This window comes from Thunnus thynnus, chromosome 6 (assembly GCF_963924715.1).
Source record: "Thunnus thynnus chromosome 6, fThuThy2.1, whole genome shotgun sequence".
Taxonomy (NCBI): domain Eukaryota; kingdom Metazoa; phylum Chordata; class Actinopteri; order Scombriformes; family Scombridae; genus Thunnus; species Thunnus thynnus.
In genome coordinates, this window is record NC_089522.1 from 17092050 (window position 1) to 17111591 (window position 19542).

The window sequence follows — 19542 nt, forward strand, 5'->3', positions numbered from 1 at the left end:
TGTGCACGCAGGATGGCGGGCAAACAGACAGTGTGACCCATTATCAGTTGATTAGCGAGCAAGTCTCGCCTTTTCCTGTGAGTGGTTCTGTATTTGCAAGCGTACAAACGAGGGAATAACAGCCCCTAATGCACTTTGGCATGAACTTCAAACGGCCGACTGTCAGGAAAGCTAATCTTTGTCTTTTTCCCCCCTTCATTCTTATGTTTTGACAATAAAGATAGCCTATCTCATCCCATTACAAGCTGCCCGTCTCCCGCCTTGTCCCCGATATGCCCGACAACCAGTCCAATGGAGTGTGTTACCCAATGGGACTGCTGGGACACTTTGATTGCATAGCTATCAACCGTTAATATTTTGCTGCAGGGATAGGCGCTATTCTAATGTTTGCCCAACTAAATCCAAGGTTAAGATTGATAATGTAGGGTAGTTGGTGTGTTTAATGTGCTGTGATAGACAAAAATAATTAAATTCACTTTACTGTTGTTCTCTAATAGGCCGAAAAGGCTTAAAGCACCATTGACGGAAATTGTACACCATTTCTCAAAAGTGTAACACATTGTGTAGTCCAGACAGACTTTCAGTGGCACAGTTGTGGCATTGTTTGTTTAAATTCAAGGAGAATTCCAATGCAAAAACATACATGAAACCTGTTTATTTCACTACAGCAACGGTTTATATTCACTTCGCTTTATGCGGCAATGCCTTAATTTTGTCCAACACTTGCTTCCCAAGTCACGTCCCAAGACATTTAGTTAATAACTTGACAGCAAATTGCATTACTTGAGTTGTTGTTGGCCCTCTGAATCACCACTTAACCCCACTAGTGACAGCTTTGGTCTGAGTTTATTCAAACATTAATCACATTGAACAAATTCTTTAAAGACATGATGATAATGCACTAACCTTTCTCTCAAACACACCTTATGTCTGGCTCATGTGTCACTTCCTCAGAGCTTAACCAGTCTCCAGCTGTGCAAGTAATGTTACGGCGACATTTGGGTTCATTTCCTTTTAGAAAAGGAAACGCAATGCAAAACAAAACCTAAACCAAATAAGCTTAATTAAAACATCCAACAAAACAAAACAAGAAATGCAAACAAAAATCAAGAGGGAGAAATTAATCAGAGCTGGGGTTTTCTTGAACTGACTTCAGAAAAATGAGATGAGGAAATGAACAATAGGCAAGGAAAAAGGATGGAAGAAAGGAGGTGGGTGGGTAGTGGGGACGTGAAGGAGTGAATGTGACTGAACGTCGGTTCTCCCCCTGATTTGCAGGATTTTTATCTGGCACTTGCATCGGAGCGGGGAAAGCGTGGGCTATGGCTGTAGTGGCGTCGTGGCTGGACACCGCTGACAGACAGCCCAAAATATGTCTTTCTTCTGCTGCTGATTAAAGAAGTGCAACAAAAGGGTGGAGGGATGTAGAGGACAGACACCCACACACCAGTCACATACACCCACCACAGGCCACATCAGATCAGTCACGATGTCTTCACATTTCGTAAAATGTAACAACATCAAACGAACGGTTTACTGTAAAAGTCACCTTGATGTGTATCCAAAAAGAAGACACAAAGTTAAAAACATGAGACAATTTTATTGCTTTCTGCTCATAAAACAATGATGGTTAAAAATTCAGTTTTAAGAAAATCTGAAACACTAGAGCATCTTAAAAGTAAACAATCAACACTATTTTTTTTTAATCTTTGAGAACAACTCTAAAGATTTGTCTCAACTGTATCACATTCAACATTTTTAACAACTGTTCAAATCCTTTAAGTAATGACTCGACATGTGAAGTATAGATCCCGAAATGCCCATAAATAATGATAAAAAAAACAATACATTATAAACTTTTTGTTCCCAAAAACCAAAAGAAAATTCCCAGAAAAAGTGAAATGAGTAAACCTCAGAGTGCTCCATACATAATATCTATATAATAACTAACCAGAGAGAGGGACCCCCACACAACACCGAGGCTGATGTTGGGTTTGAGAGACACTGTCCCCTGCTGGTCAAACTAACATCTAATAACCTGCTGATACAGCAGCAAAGGCAAAAGGTGACACAGGATCACCAACACACTGAGAATGATGAGATACAGCTGATAAAACAATAAAATGTACGTTATCAGAAAAAAAAAATTAAAAAAGGGACACCAGAAAAGATTGCATGAATTGATGTCACATTTGCTTTTTGAAAATATTCCAAAATTATTCTAAACATTCACCGAGACAATAGGGCGGAGATGAAAAATACTTGACAGAAATTGAAACATTACCAAAAGCAGAAATTACTTTCAGTGAAGTTAAAAGGTTAAAAGTTTTACTTATAACATATTGCACTTTCCCCACACAAATTCTTAATAATTCACAGTTTGATTGGTCTAAGGCACAAGTTTCTCCTAGTGAGTGTCACATGGCATTCAAAGGTCTTGCATAAGACAAAGTGTAAAGCTTTCTTTTTAGTGTATTTTTCAAAATCAAAGAGTAATACTGTGACTCAGTAAGCTTACTGTCATCAAAAGTACAAAAGTAAAACCCTGCTCAGTGACAAACCACCACAGAAAATGCGTTTTATTCTACAACTGTAAGTAGCCCAGACTATTACTTCAACCTCATATTCTCTGTGTAACCTGTGGATCCATAGATAGAAAAAGTACTTTGTGTCCTAGTTACTCCCAATAACAACTTCCTCTCATTTACTGACATTGGTACAGACTGGACCACCAAACACATGGAAGTAAGATTCCCAATCTTAAAATAGTGGTACAACCTAGGAGAGGAAAGCGTGGGGAAGCCACTGAGAAAGAGTGAACACTCAAATCGACCTAGAGCAGGAAGAGGAAATTATGTCACAGCTACAGCATAATATTTCAAAATAACTCTGCTGACTTTCACATGTGTCATCAGAGTAACGGCTATCCAATAGATCCTCTATGGGGGGATTGTTTTGTCAGTGTCCACCATGGCAGCACTGCCGATATGGCTTTAATCCCTGTTCCCCGTGTTCCAGTCATAACCATGACTCAGCTAGCCGCTTGTACCAGTAGCTGTCCTTGCAGTCAAATACCTACAAAAAAAAAAATTGGACCCTGATATATTGGTCATGAAACACAACTTCAAGCAAAGCTCCCACTGGACACAGTGCGGACAGACTTGTCTCCTTCAAGTCTCTTCACACAGGCCGACCCAACCCTTGTACCAGCTGGCAAAGGGACTGAATTGCAAATGCCTTTAATCCAATAGGTGCACATTTGAAGTGGCTCACTTTCTAAAGGTTAAGAGAGGCAGTGGTGAGGAGAAAAAAAAGTCACTGGATTTTAGACAGTCCACTGGCCAGGAGGAGTCTGAAGGGGACGGTGGAGCGTGACACAGTTAAGGGCAGTCTGTGGAGACCTGCGAAAAAAAGAAAACAAGACCATAAGATCACGCACAATCACAAAGTAGGGCACAAAAACTTACAAAGATAGAAAAAATAATGATTTAGGTGAAAAGAAAGTCTATTAATCACAGAACAAAAGTGAGTTGGGAGGCAATGGGAAAATGCAGGAGAGCTGCCACAGTGCAGAGATGCTATCTGTACTATGAGGAAGGGAACTGCTTGTATGTGTGTGTGTGTTTGGCGTGTCCATGCTCTGAGTGCTTGTTTGTGTTGGGTGGAGGGTTAGAGGGTGTGTGTGCTGCGAGGGGTCTAGGGCGGTGTGCCTGAAGGTCCCCAAGGGGACCTGACTCTCCTCTTGTCCCTTTACACTTTCCTGAAAGAATTGTATTCTTTCTATCTGAGGAAAAGAGACCAGCCCATAGGGAAATGAGGCCAAACGGGGGAAAACATATGACACAACTATGTGTAATGAATTTCAGCTCAGCACAACCCCACACAGACACAAAAACATATGCATGCACAGTACTTTCGTTTTGCTTCATATGATAAAAACAAAAGACTGACCAAAGGCACGGATGAGCTCTCTCTGTACTGCCCAGGTGACAGTCTTGATCAGGGAGGCAGAGGTGAGACCAGCAAACATCATGTTGTACATAAAGACGATGTAGAAGTTCCCAAGCCAGTTATACCGACCAAAGTCTCCCAGTAGATCGAAACGGGTGATCCCTGACACAATGGAAGCAAATAACAATGTTCCACTGGTGAATCAACTGCTCAAGCAGGGCCTCGCTGGCAGCTACGGGATTAATAGCATACAAATGCCCTCTGGTGGGCATTATTAAAACTACAAGTAAAATTCTATTACAGTAACACTTGATATTACATGCAGTCTTTGAGAAGTGTTTTTATGGTATGTCCTTACCAAGTGTGCGTGAAAAGACTGGAAGTGCTGAGCTCAGGATAAGAAGTGAAACACAGTTTGCAATTATCTGAAAGGAACAGAAATGTAGAAGTTACTGTAAGGAGTAAATGTGGTGCATCAGCAGTTAATGGTAATATCTCACTTTAACATAAAGCCCTTTTCAGACATGGAATATGTAACATTGCAGGCTTCATCAAGCTGTTCATGTTATTCAGACATAGGTGACTTTAACGTTAATGTTCCTTATGGCTTTCTTCAGACATGACATTTACGGAAAGAGACGATGCTCACGCAATAGTTGGCATCTAATGCCCGAGAGGGAGCAGAGAGCATTGAGAGAGTGGTGAGTTTAAAATGTTGTGATAACAAGGAAGAAGATGTTTTCCTGTTCTGTCACAGGTTGCATCAGTGATGGATTTTAAAACTTATTTTGCTGTTGAATCTTTTTCCCCCCCATGTTCAATTCTGTTTCAGATTTGCTTTATTTGTCTTTCTAGCCTTATGTATATATAAAATCTTTGAATGACAGGACATTAAGTCGGTACTCTGACTTAATTCCTATTTGTATGTAAAGCATTTTGCTGGGGTTTCATTCATTCAACAGTTGGCATGAATGAAAATTGAAAATATAGAGAGAGGTCGTGCTGGTTATTACTGTGGTTGTACCAAGATTTTTAACTCTTCTGCTGCAGTCGCACTGCAAAGGGAAACATAGTTCTAATAGACTGATCTGATATGAGAAGATCAATCTCCTCAAGCCTAGTTCGTTCTTTCACAGTGTTTTCTAATTTATAAAAGTGATTTGTGCATAAGACATGATGATTGAGATTTTTAAAATTCATTACAGTGATGTTACAAGGCATGTTTTCCCTTAATCTGCTGCAGCATTTATGTTAATCTGACAACATTCAAGTCAGACTTGTGCTGTGCTGAAAATGACAGTGAAATGTTACTGGGTCCGACCTAGTTAGATTGCAGTCATAACTTTTATGTAAAAGTGACCAGGGTGCCTATTCAGACATGAGACCAAGTTGTTAAATTGTCATCAGATTAATGACATGTCTGAGAGGGGCTTCACATACATGTAAAGACTAACTGTCACATACCTGTGTGAGGTTGGTGTCCTGTGCACGAGGCAGCAGGCTAGTGAACAGAGGAGAGCTATAGAAACCCACCACTGAGGACACCATCAGGTAGCTGAGAGTCATTTTAAGGACAACACGGGAAAGGAGAATGTTACACTCACACAGATAGTAAACAACAACATCCAGAATATAATTGATCAATTTTTAAACGTATGAATGTGACAGCATGAGTCAGCTTCACACACAGTCTGCTCAATCAAGGACTGTCTGTTAGTGGCTGAGTCAGAGCCAAATGGACATGACGAGTTAACACTGTGCAAACAATCATAGCTGAATGGGATAAAAGGATACAGGATAAGGACTACTTGAACTGCAGCGCCCAGTGAGCCGAACATGGAGAAAGAGGCCATCCCCAGGTGAGGGTCCTAAAACACACACAAAAAACAGCAATCGTCAGTGTGCACAGACGACTAGTTGTTGCACATCAAGCGTGACATGTTCATAATTTCTTTCCTCACCTCCATTCCTCTGGGCATAGCCGTCTCATCGAGGAGCAACTCCAACACATTGAAACAGACCATCAGTACACACATCACCTGAAGGGACATAAACAGCAATTATAAATAGAAACAGCTGGCTCAATAAATGGGAGTAAAAACAGCCTGTGAGAAGAAATGAATAAAAAAAAAAAGAAAAAAAAAAAAAGAGAGAGAGTACCGTCAGTGCTAGGAGCACAAGCATGGCCAGTGGATAACCCAGGTTTCGCTGCCATGGGGACGCTTTCCTACGCATCTCTGTGGGGAAAACAAGAAGGAAAAAAAAAAAAGAGAGAAGAGCGACAACAACAAATGAGTGTACAGCAACAAATGACTATACACTCTATTCACTGTGAGAGAAACCAAGCAGAGAGCAGTCTGTTCACTCAATCTTACCCAGGGCGATGCGCTTGCTCCGGGCTGTCTGGTACTCTTTTTTCATCACCTCCATGTTCAGCTTGACCCAGCATGACGTACCGCCACCTTCAATCAGGCAACACATAGATAGAGGCAAAAAGTCAATCAGTCAGCTTTAAAGTGAATAATCAGATGATGCAAACAAGTGTGTTCATGGCGACCAACTCACATTTCAGTTTCCTGGAGAGATAGTCTTCTTCAAATGAGGTGCAGCTCAGAGTGTCTTCTACATCTTCCAACAGCTGAGGGGGATAAATCAATTAGAAAAACAGTTCACAGACACAAGACAAATGCAAAGGATACGCTATGTAAAGTGGGCATTTTTATGGCTCTCAATGATTATGTAATTTGTCCAAAACTGTGGTTAATTACTTAATATTTGCAAAACTGGTGACATTCCAAACATCCTGACTTTAGTGCTGATTAGCAAATGTTAGCATGTTAACACTGAACAAAGATGTGTTAACATTTAGCTCAAAGCACCACTGTGCCCAAGAACAGCCTCACAGAGCCGCCAGCATCAAATCAAATCAAGTCTATTTATATAGCAAGTATAAAAACAACCAGAGTTGACCAAAGGGCTGTACAAATTATAGCAAAAAGGCACAACAGTCACGAGTGAAAGGACATCAGGAGTAGAAAGGTACAAATATAGCAAAAAGGCACAAACAACAACGAATGGCAATGATAAAATACAAGGCAATATCAAAACATGTGCACAAATGTAAAACCGAAAACAGAATAAAACTTGTAAGACCAATTCATTAAAAAATAATAGATTATAAAATAAAATATACTAAAACCACTAAGAGCAACCAAAGGCCACTGAGAACATGTACGTCTTGAGTTTTGTCCTGAAAGTGTCAGTGGAGGGGGAACATTTAATTTAATTTAATTTAATTGAAAGCAGAAGACTATTTCACTTTCTATTATTTTACTATCCCACCAGCCTCGATCGAGGAACAGTTAAAAGCAGAATCTAAGAGGCCTTGAGTTGGAGTAGGGGCAGAGAAGTTCTGAAATGTACAGGGGTGCCGACCCATGTACGGCTTTAATAAACAAATAAAAGAACCTTGAATTCAGTCATGTATTTGACAGGAAGCCAGTGCAGGGATGCTAGTACAGATGTAATGTTGTCTTTTTTTCTGGTACCAGTTAGGAGTCTGCCTGCAACATTCTGCACCAGCTGCAGGCGAGACAAAGAGGACTGGCCAACACCCAGGTACAGTGAGTTGCAGTAATCCATGGCATAGCTGTAGACTCTACTTTTGTTTTTTTTTTAAATTTTACATATTAGGTTTGTCACTCACCCGGGGTTTGACCAATAAGCTGCCAGTTACACTGAACATCCGGGACAACCCAAAAGGAGTGCACACTGAGAAGACAAAAACACAGATGTAATGATGTGTCAAGTGTCAAGTTTTTTGCCTCTGAAGTAATTGTGATTAAGATATACTTACACAAAAGCAGCAACACTCCAAACAGAGAGATGCCTGAGTACAAGTAGGGAAGGTAATACTCCCACAAGTCTGAAAATCAGAGGAGAACAGACTGAGCATCCATATTGAAAAAAACCGTGAAACCAGTTGTCACTAAAAGATCTTCAGGTATAATGAAGGTGTCTCACCGTAGAGACTCTTCCTGGCCATGTTGTCATGGAGGAGCGCTGATGCCACCCACACGATGCCCAGCACAAGCAGAGCCAGCAGCAACAGCAGCACGACTGCTTCGTACACTCGTGCCATCACCCCCTAGACACACAAAACAGATTTTCTGTTATCGACAAGTTCAAACACAGATGCTGTCAAATTCATTTGTTTTTGGAACACCGAGGCTGGTACCTTTTTGGACCCTGCGAATCCCTCAGACTCCGTGAAGAAGTAGGCAAAGGGCATGAGGAAGACCAGGGACAAATTGGAGAAGAGGAAAACTAGGTTCCACAAGCCTGACAGAGAGGAAGAGGTACATTTTCGAAATATTAATTTTTCACTGCAAACATTTATTAGGGTTAAATTGCAGCAAAGCATTTTGGCAGTACTACAGTAAACCATGGAGCGATATAGTTCCTGCCAAGTAGTATGACAACACTGGCTACCTTGTCTAATGTGTTAATCAACAAGTTGTTGCAATAGCTCAAAATTAATACAAAAAAAAGGGAAACGCTGCTATAACTCACTTCTCAGGCATTACAGGCCTGATTGATTTGAGGGCTTTATTTTACATCTCGGTCAATTAAAAAAACATTGGCAGTGGAGTTGGAGAGCTTGACTGAGATATTTGTAAACAGTTGGACCATTTTTTCCTCAAACAATACACCCAGTCAGATCGCAGCCACTCTATCCATAATAATTAGCTGTTTGGACACAAGCCTGTGTAGTATTGATTTATCAGTGGATCCTAATTAAATCTGATCCTGTTTTAAACAGCAATGTCCTCTTTTATGTGACAAAATTCTACAATTATCCGCTGTTGCTTTGGTGTTGTAGACTGATAAATGTGATAAGATGTACCGTGGATGAGAGATCCATTGAGCCACTGCATGTAGTAGCTTTGTGGGAAGGTGAGCAGCACCTCGTTGGACAGAATAGAGATGGGGAGAAGGAGCACAGCACACACTGCGACAGACAGGGTGAACGTACACAACCACAGCCTAGGAGAAGGGGAAAAAAAAGACAGGCTATAAGTGTGTGTTTGTATTTAGCCTCAGCCTTGCAGTACAGCCTAGGTGAAAGGCTAGTCTGGATAAGGTAATACAGTGCCAGCGTGTAGGGACAAAGGGCGGAGAGACGTTGGAGTGTCCCAACCCAGCCAGCAACCACATCAACACACAGGCAGGCACACACGACACAGGGCAATAAATCTACAGTCATAGGGCCTCGGGCCACTACACATGTCACGTTGACTAAGGCATCTGCTCAACCATTCACACTGACTGTAATCAGAGTGACTGAGAACAGATTGCTGTGGGTCAGTTAATCATTACAGGTTTATACTTACGCAATTTTGTTGACGGTGGCATCTTCAATATCATCTGAAAGATAAGAGAGAAACAAGGATTACATCTATTACAAAAAAAAGTGACTGACTGCTGATTAGATCCTCTATTAATTATTAATTTGACAGACGTGATCAAATTATTTTGCAACTTTGGTAATCGTAGAAAGTTTAAACACATTCTAAGTGCGATCGGATGAAGTGCTGAAGTGTTAATAGACAGCAAGTCTGTGTTGTCACTGCAAAGGTAAAAGCTGTCATGGGTGGAGTGTGTGTACTGTGGTATATACACACACACATGTATAGGGGAAAGCTGTAGTAGAGGCTGTCCATATGAGAAAGAAAAAAGCAGCAGCTTCATTGGCCTCAGAGTGGGGAGTGAGTGGGGGGAGAGCATGTTAGGAACATTCTGTTCAAGCAAGGCCAAGAGTCTCCTGTAAAAACTACATTACAAATGCAAAAGAACTGCAAAGACTGGCATAATAAGAACATTGTGTATGCCCAAAATACTCCCTGAAAAACCCTAAAAACCTGTTTAATATCATGCAACATGGTATAGATGTCCAAAACTATACTGTAAGAACTGCTGTACTTTGCTAATTAATGTACACCACTGCACACTGTACTTTAACTCCTTCCTGAGCAAATGTTGACATAGATATTTAACACTGAGGTAAAGCTTGAGGAGCAAAAAATAAATAAATAAAAGGTTCTTGTTTCCTTAACGTCAAAAACAACTCTGTCGAATGGTATTGCACAATCGTCATTTAGCTGCAGGGCACAACAGCTCTACTGCTGTTGACACACAGACAACAGTTACAACGGTGAGCTAATGCATAGCAGGTTTCTTTAAAGAAAACAAAAAAAAAAAAAAATTCTGGCTATCCCCCAGATTCCAACCCGCCCAGCCGCAGCGGAGCAGAGAGACCTGCCTAGTTGGACATCCTACATCTGCTTCCAATAGTGGCAAGTTATTGGATTTATTATGTAACTGACAGACTCGTAACCCCAAAGAACTTTAAACAGGATTTTTTTTTGTTTTAATAATAGAGAACGAACTGTTGATCCAAGTACATTAGGAATATTTGTTACACTCATACTAATGTAAATGTTTGTTTGTAGGGCTGCAATTAACAATTACATCATTATCAATTAATCTTCAGATTATTTTCCTCAATAACTGCCTTGTCTATAAAATGCCAGAAAACACCAAAAAAATGCAAGATATAATCTTCCAAAGCCCAAAGTCATGTCTTCAAATGTCTTATTTTATTCGACCAACAGTCCAAAACTCAAAACTACTAAAACGATTTTTCTATTATCACAACAGTTACTGATCAACTAATTGATTAATTGAGACATCCTGGCAGCTCTATTTGTATCTAAACTACAGTGGCATTGTCAATACTGTGTGGACCAGAACATATTTTTCTATATCGCTCCTGTCTACATTATTAAACAATACAAACCAAACCAAGTTTCATGATGTTGGCTGTATATGTTTGCTGAAAGGATCCAGTGTGAGATGTTTTCGTCTATGTAGAGGGGCCTTAAGCTCCGACTCAAGAAGTACTGGTCTGTGTTTATCTTGTAGCAACATTCTTCGCTGCCCCCCCACCATCCTGATCCACAGGAATATCGCCTGAACAGGTGGTTGCTTGTTGCATAACACTCCTTCTACACCTCTGGGCTGCTCCAGCCAACGTCCAGAGCCACGGGTAGTGTTTTGCAATCATGGCAGTGTATAAACTCAGGTCATGTTTACATGTACGCAAACATGGAAAAATATTCAAATGTAAAAATATGTACACATAAATGTATAGATGAATACAACTTAGACTGTTATGCAATAAAGAATTTTTTAAAAGTGCGATTACATTAAGAACATTATGTTTATAAAACGAGTAACATTTATTAAATAGGCAACATTCCTTTTTTTTTTTTTATTTGTCTGAGCTTTCTAATGAAACAAATGAGGCTAAAACGAGACCTTGTTGCCTCCTGCACTCATCTCCCCCCCCACAGACTATAAATAAAAGTCTATTTACTCAAAATAGAAAGGACAACATGTGCTTGCTTGAAAAGTGTGGCCTTCATACTCAAAAAACCAAAACAATCCATAACATATAATCAGTCAGCTTGTCAACACCATCAAATCTCCCCCCGGCAAATCTCTACAAGCCTTTGATGGAAGTCTTTCTCACAGTGCAGCGTTAATGTGGTGCATCTATTAAAATCCAGGAAGAAGAGTGACTTTAAAACTCACCTGTGATAAACTCTGCAGTCTTCTTGAAGTGGGTAAGTATGAGGTAGGACACCATGTAAAGGCATGAAAACAGGAGCACACAGATCTGCAAAAGAGACAGGAAGGAATTTTATTTGTCTCATTTTCACTTTGTACAGTCCATGTTTGAGAACATGACTAAAAACTGAGATAGTGTTATTTCTTTTACTTGTTTAAGCTGATAATCACTAACAAAAGTGAAGCGCTGTAAACAAATTGTCCTGTTCTGTCGGGCACAACTGATGAGCAACATATTTATTTAGGTTGGCTCAAATATCTGATCTATGCGTTCTGAAAGGTCTTAAAAAGTGGGGGTGGATATGTGGCACAGATACCAAGAACATGATCCGGTAGAGACAGAGCAGAAAGCTACAGTGAGGGGAGAAGAGACGGCAAACATACAGTCACAGCTATGATACATGTTTCTCATAGAATATTTTGTTTTGTACAGATTAACAGAAAGAAGTACAGAAAACCCGCTGAGTATAGCTGCAAATATCTTTTCACCAAGGCCAAGACAGACAGATGGAGCCTGAAGATTACCACTGTATTCAAACAAAGAATGAAATGGGAGACAGTGATATACTGGGAGGGATTAAAGGAGAGAACGAAAAGAGGGTTAATACCAGTGACAGATAGCCCCCCCCCATGCAAAGATCATCGTCTGACATAACCCTAAATCTACCAACAAATTTAGGCTAAACCTATATTCACTCAGCAATCTGTTGTCTGGTGAAGCCCTCAACATTTCACCCCCAACACTGTGGTTAATCGTTTGCAGGATCATTATGCAAAAATATGAAAGAACAGTTACTAATAAAAGAACCACACCTAAGCAGGACAATCTGTAAAAGCCTAAGTGTTGCTAAGACACACACTCAAACGAACAAATTGAATTTTTGGACATCGAGTTCAGAGACACATACCAAACATATCTCTGTACGCTAAACTTGTGTCTCAAGGACACAGTAAAACCATTGTGTGGGAGAGGATGCATGCACTCCTCTCTGCTGCATATCAGTCAGTAAAGGTTCCTGTGCAAAGAAGAAATTAAACCTCAACACAAGCTCCTCTCTTAGACAAACAAGACATCTACGTAACTACTATCCACGATTAAAAGTCTACAGCCGTGTTCGCTGTCCCTTTGAAGCTGTCATGCTCTTTTCACACTACAAAACAAAGCTTTTCTATGGACATAAATTTGATAACTTTGCTATTCTTAGATCATAATGACTACTGGGGGAAAAAAATGTAAAGTTTGGCCTGAAGGTAACATCAGAGAAAAGGCCATGTTATTATCTAAATCAACCTCACACAAGTCTGGCTCAGCTCTTCATTGTCATGCCATGTTCAAGTCTTACAGGAGTTACAGTAATTATGACATTCTGACTAGTAACTTGAATTCACTTTGACATCCAGCTCGTAATTACGACTGAGTGATTCACTTTTTAGAAAACTTATCAAGATATTTCTGACTTGGTACCTCATAATATAGAAGTGCCTGAAAATCAAGCACATAGAGACACCGCGCATTGTATGAGGTTATAAAACACACATTTACTGGATATAGTACTGTATCATATATCATCAATGTACTGTTTTTTAACCCTCACTAACTCTGTCTTGAGTTGTCCTGTAACACGAACAATATCGAGTTGTAAAAATGGGAGTCTTTCCCATCTCTGCCATTCATCCCATTTGACATGAAAACGATATCGGCTTTGTTAGCGTGTTAAGATATTAGTTACAGATAATTAGGTAGTTACAGATAATAATCTGTAATATCTGTATGCACATGTTATATAACAGATATGCAAATATTATTTCAGTGTGTGAATTAGAGCTGCAATTAATCGATTGATTGATTAGTGGATCAAGAGAAAATTGATCAGCAACTATTTTGATAATTAAATAATTGTTTAAGTAATTGTTTAAGCAAAAATGCCAAACATTCCCTTGTTCACGGCTCTCAAATGTGAGAGTTTGTTGCTTTTCTTGGTCTTACATTACTGTAAATTTTAAATTTTGGGATTTTGGATTGTTGTTTGGACAAAATAAGACATTTGAGGACGTCACCTTGGACTCCAGGATGTTGTGATGGGTGTTTTTCACCATTTTCTGATGTTTTCTTGACCAAATGGTTGACTGACTAATCGTGAAAAATCTTGCGAGTCATAACCAATGAAAACTCACAGGATCACCAACATCATTAGGATCAGTCCTTTTGGGCCGAACTAAAGTAATAAATTTTATATCAAGTGGAGAAATTTCACTCTGCAACAACATGTTGGACTGACAGATGCACATGACTGATGTTTCCAGATCAGAAGGAGTTCAGTAAAGTTAACAGGATGTAGAAATTCGTCCCTGAGGTAAAAGCAGCAGCAAACAAAAACAGAGAGGCTTTCTGGAGAATAGCAGAAATGTGACAACATGCCCACAGGTGTAAAACAAGTTTCTTAAAATGATACAAATATGAACATAATGAGTTCCCAGGAACAAGAACAAAGAGGCTATTAATTGATCTTATTAAGCGTTAGGTTACAGTGGTATAATCCAATACATGCACTGTGGATGATAAAGGGACACATCAAAACTATTGAGACTGAGTATATTTACATCAATGTATTTACTAATTTAAATTCATGACAAAGACCATTCTATGATGTATCACTGGGGCATATGGTACAGTAACAAATCAGGCTGGGGTATAACCATGAACCCCTCCTCTGACTGCAGGAGTTGCAAGAGGTTGACCCACTTTAGAACGGAGACTAAATCTGTAAAAAGAAAACAAAAACACAAGCTGTTGTCTCATTTGTGCAGATCAGTGTTAACAAGCACCATGAGACAAGTTCAACTGATATCAGAAACCTTCTCTGCTTTATTGCGTCTATTATATTCTCAGCTACCACCTCCCTGGCTGAGTCCAAAAATTCTAAAACAGGGACAAGCAATTATGCAAGTCAAACATATCTTGTTGTCACACTGTACTTCGACCTGCTTGACAAGACTGCATCATGCCTTAAATGCCACATAAAGCTATAAAACTTTCCAAACTAAACAGAAGTCTGTTGAGAAATACACCACAGCGTTTTTAACTGTGAAAGTAAGAATGATCATTGGTTACACATTAGCTGCATCATACAAACAACAATGGACCATGCATAACAACTAATCAGCTCAGTCTGCAAAATTGTTCAATAATGCCGTCTAATTTGGCAAGGAGCTTGCTACGGTTAATCCAACAAAAGAAAAGCAGGGAACAACGGATGGGTATTGGGTGAGAAATAGGTGGAGGGGCAGAATAAACACCCTGTAGTCCACGTTTGTGCGGACACGTGCTGATTGGTGTTGTTGAGATCTGGCAGCACATGGCAGGCCACTAAGAAAAGCATTAAAGAGAAATTCAGCAGCCACAGGAACATCTTTGTGTTGAAGACAAAGTTCCAGGGCTCAGAGTTCACGCAGAGCTTTTTAAAATGCACAGAGTGACCTAAACATCTTTTGTGCTGATACAAGCACAAACAATGAAGCACAAATGTTTTCACATCTTGCCTAAGCTTGTAGTCCCCTGTAGAAACTCAAAGGAGCAGAAGGCTGGCAGTGGCACAGCACGTCTTAGCAAAATGTCAAGTGGACTCCTTCAGCGTGTGTTATTTCAGAGGCGCCTATCCTCTTGCCCAGCTCAACGCATTCAAGCAAAGCCTGATGGCCTTTGTTTATAAGTAAGAGGATAGATTAGGCAAGACCCATTCAAGATTTATTAAACAGCCAGAAATAACAAAATATTAATCCTCAAGAAGGTGAGCAGTTATGTTGTGCCTAGAGTTTTGATCACTTTACTGGGATGTGTCATCCAATATTTGACAGTTTAGTAGCAATGTACTCAAAAAAAAAATGACATCATTTATGTCCCTCTGCCTTCTCTCAAAACTACAGAAAGTGTTTCCTAATAAACAACACATATGAAGTGGAGCATTAAAATTGCAATCAACCATGTTCTTTTATTATTAATAACACGGTACAAAACCTTTTCTCATGGTGACTAGATATCCTAGATGCCGGGTGTCACATTTTTCTACTGCAGGATCTTATGGTGACCTTCTATCCTGCTGATCATCGATCGTTCTTGATCCCTCTAGGCTCAGATGCGGGCTGTGGGTGTGTACTCCTGGCTCTACTGTTGAGTGTTTTATCACCTCACATAAATAATTTCTTTAATCTACACTTAGTACATTCACCAGAATGATTTACAATGTTGCATCAAATCACGAAGACAAACATTTGGCTGCAATCAAATCTTCCCAAGGTTATATTTTGTCTTAATCATCTATTTGAAGAGGACTTGGTGAGCCACACTGTACAGTATACATATTGCAACATGTTCACTTTATTTATAATTAGGAAAGATTGGCTGTTGACTTGCAGGAATGTGGCACCAGTTAGTGCTGCTGCAAAGTATCTGACTAAAGTCACTTCACATCTATACTGCCCTTTTTTCCCCTTTTTTCTGCAATTCAAGCACAGATTTTTACCATTTGACTGTCCTTCCACAATTTATTGCTTAAGTACTATTATTATGTCAATTTCTATGTCTAGCTCACGACAGCTGGTACTTACATTTCTGCCACATGTTCATCTTTTTAAAAATCAGCTGAGATAAGCTTAGCCTAAAGCCATTAATAACTAGAGATGCAGGGGCAGCTGACCGGCCTGAGAGGGAGCACTGTGAAGGGATGGTAAGCTGGAGTCTTGAGTCCAGCCAGTGGCTTAAGAAGGGGGTGTCAACTAATAGCATTAGGTCTTTAGGTGAAAGGGACAAGGGCAAAATCAAGGCATTAGAATACACTGGGCACTGCATTTATTGCTCATATAAAGCTAATTTGATGATAGCGATTGACTACACAATTTAAAATATGTGTCTGCTAGTAAAACAAGACGTCCGTAAGACTATAAAAAGGATTTTGTGATTGTCCAGAGGTTCTGCCTGTGACACCGAACATAGGCGGACTTAATCTGGTCGCCAATTACTTCATGATGAAATATCATAGCCAACCACTTGAAAACAGAAAAGGAGAAAGACAACATTAATGGTGTTGTGGAGCCTTGACAGTTTAAAAAAACATTTCGGACTGCCTCAGATTTTTTTTTTTTGGCTTGATATTTTTTTTGCAATTGTAAGCAAAATACCTTTTTCACAGCGGACATCTGACTTGTCATAGAAGGAAGAGCACAGCTGTAACTAATAACACTAACATGAAGTGTCCCAGTAAACCCTTCCAACTGAGTGAGCATGGACAGTATCAGAGCCATGAAACTGGGAGTCCTTACTAATGTTATTAGTTACACCCATGTTTTTTTCTGCAGTGAAAAGGTTTATTGGCTTCACTGAGATTGAGTCATTGCAAATAAAACAAAATAAATGCAAATAGAAATAAAGTACTAGTATAATTTACTTTTCTTTATCTATTTACAGTAGATAAGCTATCTGATATTGTCCTTCATTGTACACTGTATCAGTCATATCTCCAATCTGAGGAAATTAACTGCTCATAAGATCAGACTGTACATTTTTTAGGGTTAAAGGTCAGTGTCTGTGTGCCCTGCTGTAACTGTACTGATCTGTCTGGCAAGTCTGAAGTTCAACAGAGACTGTTACACAAACCAGAGCCAGTCCTGACCAGAGAGAGACCAGCACAGGGGGAAAAATGCATTATTAACAGCAGAGTAAAGCTGAAAATATGAAGCAGGCTGATAATGCATGACAGAAAGGAAGATTTGGGAAGAGGCCCAGGTCGTTAGAAAAACAATGGAGGGGCCGCAGATGCTGAATAGGCTCCTTGCTGTTTCCTGTGCCACACCGCTGCCTTAATGACCAGCTGCATCCATGCAATATTCAACGTCAGTAGAGTTAAAGCAAGCACTAAGAAACAAGCGTTTTTAAAACATTAAAGTGGCTTAAAAACTCCCGCTGAACTCATTTTCACACATATACTGCTGCTCAATGCTGAAATATGAGACAAAGCCACGACCATTTACCGCTTGGAGTCGTACAAATCAAAGAAAGTAAAGCGACTTAGCTTGGTAGCAATGATTAGGTGGCAGCTCGTATTGTTAGTGGTGACCCCTCATATGCATATTAACCGACGCTTGCATTAACGTTAGCTCAGTACTTACTATGGTCTCCCGGACACGGTTGTGGAAAAGTTGCTCCCTAACCGACACGTCGTCCGTTTCCATTCTCCGCCACCATAACAGTGTCCTCAGGCTCAGAGGCACTGGGGGGAAGTAGCTAAAAAGTTAAAAGACGGGGCATCTTCTTGGTAATGCCGTGGATGTTTGGCTGGTTAGCCCGGATGCAAGTGAGCTAGCCCTGCTGCTGCACTCAGCTATGATAAAAAACCAAGCAAGGAGGGGTCCACATGGGGCGGGGCTTCAGAGAGGGGAGGGGGGCGGGGGGGGCACCACAGGTAGCTGTCAATCATCATTATAATTAATAGTCTCAGCCTCATCATCACTTTTATGTACAAAGGTATGTGTATAGCCTACGTACTACCTTATAATCACTATTAATTGATCAAATTTATGATAGTTTCCAATCATAAACGCTATGGCTTCAAAAAACATGTTCTCTGACAAATGGAGAGACACAGTTCAACAAATATATCAGATGGAATATTTAACTTATAAAATCAGGGGGAACTTGAATTTATTCAAAAAAAAATCAAGTCCAAGTGGTCAAGTTACTATAATATGGTAAAAAAACAAAAAAAACAAACAATGAATTGAAGCTACTGGATTGTGGTTTAAACATTTTAGGTCTGTCAGTCAACTAGGGAAGCATTACGTGTCCCTTACTTTGAGTAAGGACTTGTATTTTCTCTCTCTCTCTCTCTTTGGTTTTGTTCTCCTTTTGTCTTTATCTGTGACTCAGCTTTTCGTTGTTGTTTGTGCTCCTTCCTCTTTTAAGTAAGAAGGTGGGAAATTTAGAATATAAGAATAAACTAGGGATTTATAGGACACTGCAGGCAGATTATAAAATATGAAATAGGATCAAAGATGTTTTTCTATGAATTCAGAATTACTATAACATTGTATAATTTAAATCTGTACCGTAAATATTGTCATATTTATTTATTTATTATCTTAATTTATTGTATAATTTATTGTATGACATATCACTGGGTGACACACTTACCCATATCATTTATGTATGTCATAAAAAATATTTAAAAAAATGTTGTCATCACTACATAGATTATATAAGAGGTATATGGGTAAGATGTATGAAATGCCATGATGACAATAAAATAAAAAAGTATTAAAAAAAAAACTCTATGGGAGGGGGGGGGCTAAGGTATTGGGGGTTATTGTTTTATTGGGTGAAGCACTTTACATTATGTTTTGTTTGTATGATAAGTGCTATACAAAAAAGTCTGATTGATTGATTGATTCTGTTTTACTTTAATCATTAAATATGCCTTCTTTTTATTGCTCTCATATGCCCTTGCTGGCTACTTATAATACTATTTGACTTATTTTATTTATGAGTTGGCTCTGAGTCTAAGAATTTCATTACGAGTCATCACGTTGCATCCTTACAAGTATTTGGCAATAAACTTGAAACTACCACACATACCAAGTCAAATCAAACACTAAAGGATTAGTTTACAATTTTTCAACTCAGTCTTAACACACTGGTCAGGTGCTCAAATGAACACTGTTTTCTTCCTGTAATCATTCTTCCTGTTCATACTGACCATTAGACGATCACCTCCAAATGAGTTTATAATGTAAGTGATGGTGGGGGGGGGGGGGGGGGGGGGGGAATCCACAGTCCTCATTTTGAGGAAAATGTTTTTAAAAGTTTTTTTTCTGATGATCACATGATGGTTTCAGTCATCTGATTTAGTC

The 19542-nt window shown here is 39.5% G+C and overlaps 1 protein-coding gene across 1 annotated transcript; it reads right to left on the reverse strand.

Annotated features, from left to right (window-relative positions):
• Positions 1-1580: 1580 nt before the first annotated feature.
• lmbr1l (limb development membrane protein 1-like) lies at positions 1581-18026 on the reverse strand. Its single transcript, XM_067592217.1, has 17 exons — positions 17806-18026; positions 11608-11692; positions 9345-9378; positions 8858-8997; positions 8189-8292; positions 7975-8098; positions 7808-7876; positions 7658-7722; positions 6517-6589; positions 6327-6413; positions 6112-6188; positions 5913-5990; positions 5746-5819; positions 5416-5506; positions 4310-4376; positions 3952-4113; positions 1581-3401 (listed from the first exon to the last, which is right to left on the reverse strand). Exons 1-17 carry the CDS (start codon positions 17866-17868, stop codon positions 3316-3318), a joined length of 1479 nt encoding a protein of 492 aa, XP_067448318.1. The 5' UTR covers positions 17869-18026; the 3' UTR covers positions 1581-3315.
• Positions 18027-19542: the final 1516 nt, after the last annotated feature.